Source organism: Meriones unguiculatus, chromosome 2, assembly GCF_030254825.1.
Source record: "Meriones unguiculatus strain TT.TT164.6M chromosome 2, Bangor_MerUng_6.1, whole genome shotgun sequence".
Lineage (NCBI taxonomy): Eukaryota > Metazoa > Chordata > Mammalia > Rodentia > Muridae > Meriones > Meriones unguiculatus.
Window position 1 is genome coordinate 118,146,129 of NC_083350.1, and position 16,223 is coordinate 118,162,351.

General features: G+C 37.8%; 1 protein-coding gene across 9 annotated transcripts in view; it reads right to left on the reverse strand.

Moving 5' to 3' along the window:
- Positions 1 to 16,223, reverse strand: part of Nav3 (neuron navigator 3) — a 560,089-nt gene that overhangs the window by 86,076 nt on the left and 457,790 nt on the right. For all 9 annotated transcript variants that reach the window (XM_060378026.1, XM_060378025.1, XM_060378030.1 and 6 more), the window contains 3 exons: positions 4,436 to 4,568; positions 3,450 to 3,720; positions 1,867 to 2,575 (listed from right to left, as the gene is read on the reverse strand). In XM_060378026.1, coding sequence (XP_060234009.1) covers positions 1,867 to 2,575; positions 3,450 to 3,720; positions 4,436 to 4,568 — 1,113 coding nt within the window. The remainder of the gene's footprint in view (positions 1 to 1,866; positions 2,576 to 3,449; positions 3,721 to 4,435; positions 4,569 to 16,223) is intronic.

Here is a 16,223-nt window from a genome sequence, read left to right on the forward strand (position 1 = left end):
CAACTACTAAAAGTCTCTTATAATATCTTAAGGGGAAGTCAGCACTGGACTGCAACCAAGGCGGGCAGAAGTGGGCAAAAGTGAAGCATGATCATGCTTGACTTTTACACTTCTAGTGATCACCTTTCTGAGAGAGTAGATCTCACACTGCCCATTCTCATGAGCAGGCTCTGCACCTCATGAGTGCCTGGGGTCAGTCCAGACAGGGAGCCAGAGGACTCTCCAACACTTTGGCCCTTTTGGCGTTAGCTAGCTACAGAACCATTATAATGAAACAACTTCTACGCATTCAGTAGATGACACTTGAGTGGATTTTCTTCCTTCTAGAATAGATTCTTTAAAAATCTAAAGGGGACACTTAATGCAAGGTTCAAATAAGGAAGGTCATGTCTAGAGGCCTGAGTGGCAGGGTTGGAAATATTGGATATTGTTGGCAACTTATGGATTTGCTTATATCTTCCCATGGAAAGACCACAGGGATTTTTGTCAGTTGCCAAAGCTATTCAGATATATATTTTTATCACTGATTTGAAATATCATTGGTGCTAAGTTAGATATTGGAGTTTAGTTCAGAAAACATTTTAGTTTTGTAAATGAAACAGGTGATATAATCAAATTTATGCAAATATGGAAATAATATGATATGAAGGAATGGCAGAATGGTTACTAATTCAGTTGCAATGAAATCCATATTTCCTGCAGTGGAAGGTTTCTATGACGAATATGAGAAATTGTTTCATAGGTAATGGGCCACAGGAGGGCACTATTGGCTTTCATATAAGCAATGAAAATATTTATCTTGCTACAAGCTATAATTTATTCTTTCCAAGAGAAAAAAAAAGACACATCAAAATGCTCTTCACAATTAGTACTTCTAATTAGTATTTCTAAGTTTGACTGCTATTTTTCCAACAATTATATTTTAAAGGTTACTTAAACGTGAGAGTAAGTTTTCCAAGACTCTTCCTAAGAGATCAAAGTTCTAGGGTAAATCAGCAGAATAAAAACAAACCTTAAATATTTAACAAGTAATAGATGATAAATTACACTCTATGATTTTGAAAATGAGAAAACATCCAGGGTTACTGAACTGTTTGTCCTAACTCACCCACTAAACCCCTCTCCCCCACACTGCTACTTAGGATCTTTACAATCAGGAATATCCCTAAGCAGAATTTCACATCCTTAATACAAAGATAAGCCTGATGCGTGCATCGGATATGCTGCTGGGTCCTGTCAAAGGACACTGATGAAGAGTTGTAAAAGTCACCTCACTCTTGAGTGTTAGTCCTGTGTCAAACATCTAGATGTTTTCAAATTTTGCAATCAAATCATACTTATTTTGTTACTATGTTAAGCTCCAATACTGTATAAATTGGTCCATTGTAAACTGGTACAAAGAATACATCATCGATATTCAGAAACACCAACTCATTAGGAGTCAGTAAGATAATGTACTAATATATAAGATAATGAACTAAGATAGTGAAACAAATGTGGTATTTATAAAGATCTATGGAGCTTGGTTTTCTAACTATGGAAAGGAAATGTGAAAATTGCTCAAGTATCTTATAAGCCATCACTTTATTTCCATGAATAGTCGGTCATCTGCTTTCAAGCCTATTACACATGCGCCTTGTATTTCCAGTGTCACGCTGTATAGCTGAAAGGCTGACCTCTTCTCTAAATGAACGTCTTTACACTAGCAACTTGTGCAGTCAGCTCTGTAGAATTCACTGTATTTTAAACAAGTCTAGGACACAGACTATTCAAATGTTTAGAATGAATTAAGATACCTTTTTGCAGCATAAATGCGTGTTACATAGTGCCGTTTACATTTTCCCAGCGTCCCTTTGTACACCTTACCTTCGAAATGTGGGCGAGGCAATATCTGGGTACTTGGACCCTGGCTGTCTGAGCCCTTGTGTACCACAGGCACTGGCAGAGGTGGGGCTGGATTTGGGGGAACCTGACAAAGAAACACTCTCGGAATCCGAGACCGCTACTTTTTCCTTCTCTTTGTCTGTTTGGTTGACAGTGACGGGACTGGAGCGCCCTGAGCCGATCTTAGTGGGTTCTCTCAGTTTGGAGGTGGTGGCCCCGGCTGACTTGCTGCTGACGTTGGAGTCAATGCTGCTGGTACTCGATCTGTGGCCACCTCGCCCGGGGATACCGCTGGTGCTGGACTTAGAAGGGCGGGGCAGGCTGCGGTACTGGAGGGTGGTCTTGGAGCTCACGTGCAGGACCACATCATCTTGATGCTGGGACCCATCCAGGCTGGTTTTCCTTGCTGCGCTGGACTTCCCACCAATGGCAGCGGATTTGGGGATTTTCCCCAGTGTAGCCGAGCCACTTGTTATGGTGGCGCCGCTGCTGGTGATCATGGTAGAGGACCCTACACCGCTTGGCTTCTTGTAGCCAAAGGAACTGCTGGCAGTGGATCTTCCAATGCCCGAGGGTGGCTTCTTCCCTTCATCTCCACTGCTTTTCCCTGCATCTGAAGGAGACCGTTGCAAGGATGATCCTTTAAGGGGAGTTTTCCCTTTCTCTGAAGCTTTGGCATCGTCAGTCTTCCCTAATTAAAAAGAAACGCACAGAGACGTTTATTGCACATTGTGATACCTCCAAAACCAAATGCAAAATGTGAATGCACTTTAGCTTTTTATATCAGTTTAGTTCTGATGTGTTTCTTGTTTCAGATCTAAGGAGGCGTGCACTCTAATATAATGAGAGGATTGAGGGAAGGCTAGAAAATAAAAACATGCCTGTCAGAGGCAATGTGACCAACTGGAAGAAATAAAGTGAAAACACGTTAATATCGCGTGTCTTACAACAATGCTGCTTCACAAGGGTGTCACTAGACTAAGTACTAGACAATAATTTAATTATAGCACCTTTGATATGATTATATCTGAAGGACTCTACAACAGCCACACTTCAGATGACATTATTTATAAAATAAGACAGGTGGCACAAGGGAGCAGAATTCTTTCACTCCTTTCCTTCATAAAGTTTAACTGACAAACAGAATCTAAAGTAAAGGAAACTCTAATTCTCGGGTTAGTACGATCGCTTTTAGGTCTCAGCTTTGTGGTCAAAGGTAGTGGCATTCGTAAAATCAATACTGAAAATATTCATTAACACGTCAGGAAAAATGAGTCATTGTTTATGCAGAACCAATAGTTTACCTGTGTATGACCTAAAGCGACCAAATTGTAATGTAGCCGATAGCAGCCCCATTTGATGAGAGGGATTCCGCAGAATCCTCAGATGGCCATACTCACGTGATTTTTACATGACAAAGCATGTGGATTATAGAATACAATCATTTCACTGTGTGTGGAAGAATAGAATTATCCAAGGGGGACCACATAGACGTAACCACATGCGTCAAACGGGACCACAGGTTAAAACGCTTCTGCAGAGAAGCTCCCAAGTGGCAAGCCTACCAGGGGTCTTGAGTGCACTTGTGCCGGTTTTCTGCCTAGCTGGTGTTCCTCCCTGAGCAGACATGCCTCTCCTCCAGGAGCCTGTCTGAGACACAGACAGGCTCCCCTTCTGTCCTGTCTTCTCTGAGTCTTCAGCGAGTCCAGGAGTAGCACCCTTCCACTTGGCACCTCCATCACTGTGGCTGTCAAAATCTTCTTCAGTCTTCTTCAGCTCCTCTGGACTCTCCCAGGTCTCATCTGTTGCCGAACGTTTCTCCGTATCTGTTTTAAGCTATAAAGAAAAACTTCCCATGAAAGAAATCCTATAAAGTGTGAACCCGGCACCGAAATGCATTTTCAGATAACTGGTAAGAAAAATAATGGAGCACTGATTTATACATCAGAAGCATGCCAAAGACGATTCTATTTTTAACTATGGCTTCACTTAAGTGTCATCAATTTGAGCCATAGAATTTCTCTTTGCAGATATTAGAGAATGTCAGGATAAATAATGTTCAGAAAAGCCTAATTAAACTCCACAAAGGAAGGGATTTTTCTATGACTAACATGACAAGAAAAACCAAGACAAGATAGAATATATTTTTCTTGATTTACCATTTACAAGTGAGCCCTATAATTTGTTTTTGAGATCAGTATAAAATTAATCAAGAGGAATACAATGTTAGACTGTTTTTAAACTTGATTTTTAAATCACTCAGTATTAGAAGGCAGGGGAATGGCAATGTGGGTCTTTCTGGGCTAGACACCAGCAAATATGTCTAAGCTGCTTACAGTCTTCAAAAGAGGCTGTGGTTGGTCATTGGTATGATTCTTAGGGGTGTAACTCTAGAAAGACTAAGATAAAAGCAGAGTTGGTGGGTCTATATCTGTCTATTTAACTTATGCAAATGCTTCAGGATATAATGTAAAACCATAACTTAAATTTAAGGAAAAAATGGAGGAAGAAATGGTTAGAGTCAGTACAAAGAGAGAGGACAGCTCCTCACCTGTGTGTTCTTCCTGGAGGGAACTGTGATGTTGGAGTATGAGCTGATGGAGGATGTGGTATTCAGGTCGTCTGTGCTGATGTTGTCAAGTGTGTCACTGAGACCACTGCTCACTGAACTGCTGTCGTCCCAGCTAGAAAGAAGACAAGAAGCGTCAAGGAGCCAGTCACAGGACAAACAACATGAACCACCCACCTTTCCACACAATGTAGCCATACGTCATAAAGCATTAAAAAAACCACACTTGTTCCAACAATTTGCTCACTATCCATTTTGGAAACATCATATTTATAATACCTGAACACCTATTAAATAATGTCACATCAGTATTTAGGAAGAAGCAGAAGATGCACATTTCAGGGAGACATTTGCGCTGTGAATAAAAACAGTGAGAGAAGAGTAATATCCCAGCTGTGTCTCTCACCTCTTCCAGCAAAAGCAATCTGGAATCAGTCAGTATATAAGAATCAATTCTTTGTTCACAAAATATTTGCTTTCGTCAGACATCTGAAAATCACCCCTCATTTTCCTACCTTAAAATTTCAACCAGTCAACATTGCTTAAACATTGAAATTCACTCAGTAATCTTTCCTATCACAATTCCAAACAACGTAGGACAGCCTTCCTGGCCTTCCTGTTTTTGGCCTTTGCCACACAACTTCAGCTGTTGTTTCTGAGTGAGGGATCAAAAAGTCCCATTTGGGGCCTCAAGGGATGTCACAGCTGTTAAAAGCAGTGGCTGCTGTTGCAGAGGACCCAGGCTTGGTTACCAGTACCCACAAGGTAGTTTACAGCCGTCTGCAACTCCAGTTCCAAGGAATGTGACACCCTCTACTGACCTCTGTCAGTTCCGGGTGCATATGTGGTGCATATTGCATGAATGAAGGCAAAAATATTCATGAACATAAAAATACATATTTGCAAACAAACAAACAAACAAACAAAAAACCAAAACCAGCACATCAGGTCATGGCAGTACCATGCTATGATATTCAAAAGCTTCTCTTTTCTTATGCTCTAGCTTCTGAAACAAAATGTCTCATGGGATTCATAATGAAATCTAATAGAGGGATAAGATGAATTTGTGAAACCCCTCACCTACTTGTTTTTATCTAAACAAGAATTAGATAGGCAAAATTAATAACTACATTTATGCTGTCTTGGACGTCATTATTTAGTCAACGTGTTTGATGTGATGGCGCATAAACTCTTCAGCATATCTAGATAACTTGAAGAAGGATGGGAGTTCCACTCTGCAAGTGGGAAACTATTGTATTCTCATTTGCTGAGTGAATTTCAGCCTATTGGTACAGTATTACTCACCTGTGCTTTGATATACGAATTCATGTGCCCTAGGTATACATATTATATAAGAACCAAACCTAAGTCTTATGAGTTGAACACTTGGCTTTGAACACACTCCAGAAATGATCCATACATTGAAGATACCATTCAAACATTCATCATGAAAGTATAACATAAAGGAGACAAAACAAATATACGATAGAAGTCCCATCCTAAGTTCTAAATAATAATGATGTACTTGTACACATATAAAATAAAAATAATCATCAAGAGGAAAACTGAACTTACTGAGAGTAATATATTACTATCAGCAATATTTAAATCAGATTATCAATAACAATTATATCTTAAAGCAAAATGTATTTTATAGCACCAGAGAAATACTTGTCTTTCATGAGTGCCCAAATCTGGTGAATTCCTTCCCTATACCTTATTTTGTAACTTTCCATATGATTAGCCACAGTATCAGCAAACACCTCCCATATCCAAACTTTCTTACAGACAACTGTTATGCAGTGTAGGTCCTGTCTACGGTCTGTACCCAAAGAGAAAAATCATCTCCAGTAAGCAAGTCATCAGAATTGAGTCCTGTCTCAGCTAGCAGAATCACTTAAATGATCTAGTACAGGTAGATTACCACTAGAGATAGCATCATTTGGTGCATGTTTTCCTGACTGTCAACAAGGGGTCTGTATTTCTCAACTCCCAATTCCAAGAGCCCTTTAACATGCTTTAGTTCCATAAGTTGACAGAAGTAGATCATGTAACTTGCAACTAAGACCTTAGTCCATATAATAATCATTTCTAAAATAGTTTAATGTTTACTTATTATCTGTTAATAGTTGTACTTTACGTGTTGAATATGTGAACATAATCTATGAGAAAAATGAATATGTACTTTGAATACCGCTGTACCAATATAAACGTCAACCTCAAGTTTCTCAACAAGCACATACCACATCAAGAAAATAAGTAAATAAGCTAAAGAATGCCTGAAAATAATATACTTAATAAAGAGCTGTCTAGCAAAAGACTCATATTTACTTATTTATTTGCACATACACATATGCATCTGTGGGCCTCTGTGTGTGCATGTACCATAGCATATGCATGGCCAAGAGGCTACCCTGCAGGTGAAAGCACCTTTAGGAATGTGAGTTTACAATAAGCTATGCTGAAAAGATAGATAAAATAATTATCTCTTTAACAACATACTGTACTTTTCCTTCCCAGAATTTTCTCTCCTTATTGTAGAACCTATAATCTACCTAGAAGCTCTGCTGGGCCCATCTGCCTTTACTAAGCCTGATTCAAAAGACCTAACAATTTATTTTTTGTGTCTTGTTCTTCCAGGAGCTTCCAAAGCTTAAGTCTGCTTCTGAGGGCACTTTAGGCTTCCATATTCTTTTATAAAGTTCCACTTCCTGTCATGTGTTTGCCTTCTGTCATGCTGCTGACCTCCATCCTTCTTACATTCAATGGCATGGCTTATTTTCTCTTCTCTTCCCCATTCTCCTCCAAGCAGCTTCCAAAAATTACAGCTTGCCTTCCCTGGGGCAAGTTTCTTTTAAACTCTATTAATCTTTTCTTGAGCTTTTTGTTTGAGACTGCTCATAAATTTTCTTATTAATGAGACCAAGAACCTCAAGAGGGAAACTGAATTCTCTGGTAATTAAATAATGACCATGGAGGGACTCACCCAAATTTCCAGTAACAGTCAACGGACAAGTAGTGGGAATGGGCTCTCGACTTCCACTATCTGGGTTCTTTAGATGGGAAGGAGTGTACATCTCAAGGCTTCGTGGCACAGATCTTTGCCTGCTAAGTCATCTCCTCCTCAGTCCTTAACAATAGCTTCTTTTTTAAACATTTCTTATTATTGTTTATTACAATTTATTCAATTTGTAACCCATCTGTAACCTCCTCCCTATTCTCTCTCAATCCCACCTTGCCTCCCTCTCCTTCCCCTATGCCCCTCCCCTAGTCCACTGATAGGGGAGGTCTTCCTCCCCTTCTATTTGACCCTAGCCTATTAGGTCTCATCAGGACTGGTTGCATTGTCTTCCACTGTGGTCTGGCAAGGCTGCACCCCCAAAGGGGTGGTGTTAGAGAACAATAGCTCATTACAAATGCAAACTCTGGCCTCAAATATTATGTTTAAAGCTACTGTGATCACCACAATCAGACACTCCTTTAAATGTCACAAATAAACATAATAGCCTTTGGTTAGACTTAATTACATAAATAATAGATTCAATAGCATCCAGAAGCTTCAATCTCTCACTGAAAACTGAAACAAAGTCATCTAACAAATATAATGGACAAGAAAACCAAATTTCACATAAAGCTTGATGTGATGGAACTAAAATGACATAGGAGGCCTGCTTGGATTTGACCATCCCAAAGGTAGTAGATAGTTAAAAAGCTACTCAATATATAGCTCTGGTTTAATTAGCACCATATCTCTCTTAAATACTGTCCTTGTTTCTGTCTTCTCCCCTCCTTTCCTGAAATGTGCTCATGACAAGCATTACATTCTCTGGCATCTGACTCTTCTGAGTCCTATACATTTTTCTATTTTTGAGAACTTCTTTGAATTACTTAACATCCTGCCCTCCATTATATTAACTCATCTTAGAACATCTTTCATGACAATGGTCAATGCTTCCAAAACTATGGAATCAAGGTTATGATTTTGGAACTTCAATCATTAACAAAACTGTATTTCTTTCCCAACTACAAGATCTGTGGTTTTAGCCTTATACAGGATTACTTACAGGATTATTTTCCCAAGGGTCTCCTTTCAAAATCTCGAACTTACTCTACATAGTTTACATTATTTTTCTTTCCTCCAAAAATTATTCCATTCATTCACTGGGGTTTGCCAATCCTGATCTAGCACGTTCTCTTACTTTCTCTACTATTTTAATGAAACCCCATTCTTAGTGAAGCTGTCTTTAATCCTTTAAAACCATTCTTTTAGCAAGCGCCATGGCTGGCCGCTCTTTTGTTACACATTCTCATTTTTATATTCAAGCTCATTTCAAAAATATTGCTAAGCCTGTATTCTCACTCAGTCTGATAAGAAAACTGCAGTTCCCCAAACAACTCACTATTTACTGGGAACAGCAACGATGATAAATGCAGCCAATAGAACTAGTGATAGAGGTTAGTAGTGTAGGATGGATGGTGGGGCAGAGTCAGGATTAAAAATTTGAAAGGGTTGGTACCTTCAGGAGGTGACTCTGACAGCAGTGACCAGAAGAGGTACTGTGCTCACCACTTCAGTGCTGCATTCTCACCCATGACAACCAGTCATTATCTTAGTGTGTGCTATCTGTCTTCTTTCTCATACTAGGAATAATGAACTGTGCTTTATTTTTTTTTAATAGCTCTAATAGGTAACGGGAGACCTGTTGCCACTACATTGTATCGCTAAGTGAATTTTTGCTTTTGAAAATGTTTTTGCTTAGTGATTTTAAATTGGATTAAGTCCAATAGTAGTGAAAGATTCTTTAAAATATTTATTTTTTTATTTCCTATGTATAAATGTTTTTACTTGAATGGATATATGTGCAACACCTGTGTGGTGCCACAAATGCCAGAAGAGGGCAGCTGATCTGGACTGGAGTTACAGATGGGTGGGAGCTGCTGTGTGGGTGCTGGGAACTGTACCAGGGTCCTCTAACAAAACACCACTGCCCTTAACCTCTGAGAGACCTCTTCAGTTCCATTAATTGAAAGTTTTGAGCAAAATTTTGTTCAACATAGTTCTTTTTTAAAAAAACTTAATACTATTTTTGAAGTATACCAGAGTCATTTTTCTAATCTTAAACTTCCATGACATTCGACTTTCATCTTTGATTTTGTAGATAATAGAATTCTCCATAGCAATGATGCAATTAATTCTGTTGATTGTCACACATTTAATTAAGTTGAAAAAACTTAATAGAAAATAGCTTTTAATGAAAGAATTATTAGCATAATTAGCTCTGAGTAGTAGGTCTCAAATCTCATCAAATATTTTTTCCCATCCTTTCATTTTTAATTGTATTAAGATCTACTAAGGGTTCCTAACTATTTTCTGCATAAAGGCTGCCTCTTTATTTCTGCCAAATTACACATCTATAATTCTCCTGAAATTTTTTTCACAATCTTTGACTATTTCGTAAATGATGGGATTACTACTCACATAGTTTTTATTTACACATTGTAGTTTCTGTATCAAAATACCATATGTGAGATTGTTAATAATATTCACATACAAGTTTTTGAATAGATTAATCTTTGAGTTACTAAGTAGGAAAGCAGAGTTGTGTGAGAAAGGGAGAAAAACTACAGTCTTTCCCATTGACTGTACATTATTTTGCTTTCTCTCTGTCACTCTGTCTCTGTCTGTCTGTCCCTCTCTTCCTCTGTGTGTGTGTGTGTATGCTGTCTCTGTGTATACTGGTATGGAGAATGCACTCACTTTTGTGGGTGCATGTAGAGGCCAGGAGTTAAAGTTAGAATGCTATAGTAATTGTTTCTACATCTTTTTGTTTATATTATTTCTTCTTGAGACAGGATCTCACTATGTAGCTCTGGCTGGACTGGAAGTTGCCATCTAGACCAGGCTGGCCTAGAACTCACAGAGATCTCCCTGATGGAATTAAAGGCATCACCACCGTGCCACACATTGTATTTTAGATAGGATTTCTCGCCGAACCTGGGGCTCACATTCCACTAGCAGGCTGACCAGCTTCTCCCTCCACTGCTGGGCTGACACAAAGCCTGACTACCATGTGAATGCTGAAGAGCTGAACTTTCACTGCCAGCACCCCAGAGACTGAGCCAAAACCCTACCCCCAATATTACACTCTAAGCTTAAGAAATAACTATTCCGATCATTCCATAGCCTTACTGTCACAAGGCTGAGGTATGCAGTTTTGACAAAATGAAGTAATTGATTTTTAATAGTTCATAATATTGTTTCTGCTAAAAAAAATATCGGTTTTGTTCCACATTGCAAGTTTCTTCCATCTTTTTGTTTAAAATTTTATGTTTCTTCTAGCTTTTCATTGGGTAGAATGGCAAATTTCTTAATTGTATACAACATAAGGTACAGATCAAATTATTCATTTAACGTACAGATTTATGACTTTTACTGACATTCACAAATTTAGTTTCCTTGGCATGTTGACAATAACAAATAATTGACTATATGCATGTTGGTTTATTGCAAGATTTTCTATTATTTTGATTTCTATGGGCATGTTAGTGAAAATTAGCACCATACTATACCTTCATAGTAAGTCATAAAACAGATCATGTAAATCCACCAGATTCATGCTTCTTTTACAAAGCTGCTATAGCTATTTTTGTCCTTAGCAATTACACGTCACTTCAGAAGCAGCTTCTAAACGTCTATTCAGAAGCTGCGGTGACTTGATCTGCATTTTATTAAATATAAAGACTCATTGGAAAGTGCTGACATCCCCTGTCAAGCCTCACAAGCCACAAGCAAGAAAGAGTTCTCAATACATTTTTGCTTTCTTTAATTTATTTGTGTATTAATGGGGTTATTCTTAGAATCACAGAGCTTTCAAAAAGCAAATTGTATCATAGCATGGAAGCTGTTGCAAACTTTAAATGTTCATGGGTTTTTTTGTTGTTGTTGTTGTTGCTTGTATATCAAATACAATCATATTTTAAACCTTGGCTTTATGTGACATAATCTTGTCAAGTTTACTAATTGTTTTAGTTCTGCAGGATGAAGGCCTGATTTTTTAAAATGTTTTTTTTGTTGTTGTTGTTGTTTTTTCATGAATGCTCCTTTATGCCAACTGTGAATACAGGAAATTTAACATTTCCTTTCCATATGCCCTCACAATATACTCGACATGCCAATATGAGATCAAGATGAAAGCGTTTCACTTATAACAATGATAACACGAACCTCCAACCATGACAATAGCCATTGCCCTAATATTTAAGACCAGGAAGAAGGTTAAAGACCGAACATGTACTGAATCATAATGGAAATGGAAGAATACATATTTAAAAAGCTGATTAATTTTTTAGCAAGTGTCAAAAATACATGGCATGAAAAATATGAAATTAGGACTTTATATCAAATTCTAAATTAAATTCCAAATCAGTGCAGAATGAAAAGTAGAAGACTACACTGAAAATAAAAAGTACCACTCTTTAGAAAAGGAGAGATTTTTAATAAAACAACCAGACTTTATTAAAAATCTTTTTATGCATTGAAAGTGTGGTCTGAATACCCTATGACTGACCCAACTTTAGACCTACCCTATGGAAAAGAGCCAACCTCTAACACTATTAATGATACTCTTCTATGCTTGCAGACAGGAGCCTAGCATAACTGTCTTCTGAGAGGCTTTTCCCAGCAGCTGATGGAAATAGATGCAGAGACCCACAGCAAAACAATAGGCAGAACTTGGGGTGTCTTGTGAAAGAGTAGGGGGAAGAATTGTATTTAATTTCTCTTAATGATATAAGGGAACATGTCAATTACTTATTTCTCTGGATACACCTCCTTTACCCCAATTTTATTATAATCAAAATATTGTCTACTGATGTGACATTATTTTTAATTTTCACCAAAGTGTTGACTGAGAGTTGACTCTTACAGTTGTTGCTTGTAGGTTGATTTTATTGAAAGATAAAATGAGAAATATATTTGTAAAATAGGTTAGTTCCCATTTGAATGGCTTTATTGTATACTGTATGGGTGTTATATTTTCAATATCGGAGTGTGCTTGAGACAATGGTAGCAGAAAACATTTGAAATGAGTGATGAGATTCATTGAAAACATGATATTCTTAATCTGGGTGCCTGTATATGCATATACTTTTTCTGCACTATTCATGATCTTTACTGAAATGCATCCTTCTCAATGAGGTCTGACTTAGCCTTCTTAAAAATTAGCACATCCTTCTCCACACACATCTGTGTTATTGCCTCCTTGCCTTTGCCTCTCATCTTAGCAACTACCATCATTCTATATACTATATTCATCAGTCATATTGATTTACTTAATTCATCATTTGTAACTGAAAACCACTATAACAACCTGTGAAAGCTGGAGAGTTTTGTTTATTTTGTCCACGGTTGTTTTTCATGCTATCAGGGGGAAAATCTTGACTGTAAGAACCACTCAATCAAAGCCAGCTTTTATAAATCAATTATTAACAGTCACTTTCCCACTTAATTCTTATTGCTGACAGTAATCACCTAATTGGACTCTAAATCATTAATCATGAGTAGCACAGTAGGTGTTGCATTTGGTTTCTGAACACCACACCTAATTGTGTCACAATCCTTAAGACACTCATTTGATTTACTACACTGGTCTTGAACCATGACCCGATTTCTTACTAAAATATATTTGTATTCTGAATTCTAAATTAAAGCTTGTAAATAGTTGGCTCCATTTTCTAAGCAATCCAGAGAGTTTAAAAAACCGTTAACATTGAAAGGTATATGCGAACTAAACACAGACTCTACAAGAAATGTGTCATTAGCAAGAGAGAAATGCACAGATGGTATCCTAGTTACATGTCTGTGATAAAACACCATAACAAAAATGCAAATTAGGAGAGTAAGGTTTTACTTTGCTCACAGTTTCACGTCCTAAATGTATCATAGCTGAGAGGGCAATATCTTAAAATATTTAGTTATGTCACATCTACCCTAAAGAGCAGAGAGAGAAATGAATGCATGTATATTTAGTACTTGGATGATGTTCTCCAACACTGCAGTCTAAAACTAAGGAATGAAGCTCCCCACAGTGGTCTGGGACTTCTCATATCGATCAAAGTAGTCAAGACAAGCACCCACAGACGTACACACAGGTCAACCTGACAGAGAACAGCCTTCATTGAGACTCTCTTTGTAGGTGATTCCAGGTTGTGTCAAGCTGACCACTAAAACTCAGCACCAAAAGCATTTATTACAAAATCAAAGTTATTCAAGTATATGATATATATTCCTGTAAAATATATATACATATTAGAAAGAAAATTGAAATCTGAATATAAAAAGATGCAGGCTCCTAAGGTTTCATGGGAATGTCAGGAAGTTCAATATCGGAATTTCTATGAGATAGCAAATAAAAAAAAAACCCACACTGTTTTCTCTCCAACATAAAAGGTGGCAGACGGCCTAGAATATAAATAATGAATATTTAAAGATTTTTACTAAATATTTCTTGAATATGAAAATAACTGCTTTATAAAAAGGAAAACTAACAGTAGTCATCATGACATTATTTTTTTAACAGTTTCTAGATTTTCATCCTGAAATGAAGGAAAAATTGGATAATATTTGCACCACAGAATAGATTCAATAAAAATCCTATCATACTTTAGGATATGTTTTCCTACATTATTATGAAAATAATAAGACGTGTGTCACTTTCAAAATACATTCTGGACACTATTGCCTTTGTAATAATAAAACGTTGAGAACTGTTGAGGCTGTGAGTTTTAGAATTAAGCTATTAAGTTTATGACTTTTGTCTTCACAACTATGTGAACATGCAACTACGTATTCCTATGCTATGCAATTTTATCAGCAAACGTAATGTGCTAGGTTCTTGCTTCGGGAACTGGAGCTACTGAAGTATAAATTTGTTAATACTACAGGGTCACTGATAGAAAACAATGTAGAGTTATTTCAGTACAGATTTATTGACCATTGCCCTTGAAAATATTTTATTATCATAAAGAAAAGAGGGGATTTCAGAGTGAAAAATAAAAACAAATTAATAAATCAATGTCTAAAAGTGATACTAGACTAAATAAGTAATCTCTCAATTCATAAACTTCTTTATTTAATTTTATTTTTTTCTTATCAGTTACATTTTATTAACTCTGTATCCCAGCCGTGTCCCCATCCCTCATTGCCTCCCAGTCCCTCCCTCCCTCCCTCCTCTCCACCATGCCCCTTTCCAAGTCCACTGATGGGGGGGACCTCCTCCCCATTCATCTGATCCTGTTTTATCAGGTATCTTCAGGACTGGCTGCAAAGCCCTCCTCTGTGGCCTAACAGGACTGCTCCTCCCTTGGAGGTGGGGAGGCCAAAGAGCCAGTCATTGAGTTCCTGTTAGAAATAGTCCTTGTTCCCCTCACTTTGGGGAACCAATTGATTACTGAGCTACCACAGGCTACATCTGAGCAGAGGTTATATGCATACATGGTCCTTGGTTGAATGTCAGTCTCAGAAAAGACCCTGTGCCCAGATATATTTGGTCCTTGTGGAGCTCCTATCCTTTCCCCATCAGACTAACTCCCCTTCTTTCTTATGATTCTCTGTACTCTGCCAAAGGTTTGGTTATGAGTCTTTGCTTTGAAAACACTGCTAGTTAGAGTCTTTCAGATGCGCTCAGTAGACTCCTGTCATAAGTTCAATGCACATCCCATCTGTCTTTCTAAACGAGGATTGATCATCTTACCCCATGTCTGCTCTCTTGATTATCTTTTTTAGGTGTATAGATTTCATTGTTTATCATATCTTATAGGTCTATATAAGTGAGTATATACCGTGTTTGTCTTTCTCCTTCTGGGATATTTCACTCAGAATGATCTTTTCTAGATCCCACCATTTGCCTGCAAATTTTATGATTTCCTCCTTTTTGATTGCTGAGTAGTATTCCATTGTGTAAAAACACCACAATTTCTGTACCCATTCCTCCGTTGATGGACATCTGGGTTGTTTCCAGGTTCTGGCTATTACAAATAAAGCTGCTACAAACATGGTTGAGCAAGTATCCCTTTTGTGTACTTGAGAGAACTTTGGGTATATACCTAGCAGTAGTATAGCTGGGTCTTGAGGAAGCACTATTCCTAATTGTCTTAGAAAGCGCCAGATAGATTTCCAGAGTGGTTGTACCAGTTTACATTCCCACCAGCAGTGGAAGAGGGTTCCTCTTTCTCCACAACCTCTTCAGCATGTGTTGTCACTTGAGTTTTTCATCTTGGCCATTCTGATGGGTGTAAGGTGATATCTCAGGGTCGTTTTGATTTGCATTTCCCTGATGGCTAATGAGGATGAGCATTTCTTTAAGTGTTTCTCTGCCATTCGATATTCCTCTGTTCAGAATTCTCTGTTTAGCTCTGTTCCCCATTTTTTAAATTGGGTTACTTGGTTTGCTGTTTTTCAGCTTCTTTAGTTCTTTGTATATACTGGATATTAGTCCTCTGTCAGATAAAGGGTTAGTGAAGATTCTTTCCCAATCTGTAGGCAGTTGTTTTGTTTTGATGACGGTATCCTTTGCTTTACAGAAGCTTTTCAGTTTCATGAGGTCCCATTTATTGATTGTTGCTCTTAGAGCCTGTGCTGTTGGTGTTCTGTTCAGGAAGTTGTCTCCTGTGCCAATCAGTTCTAGGCTGTTCCCCACTTTTTCTTCTAACAGATTTAGAGTACCTGGTTTTATGCTGAGGTCTTTGATCCACTTGGACTTTAGTTTTGTGC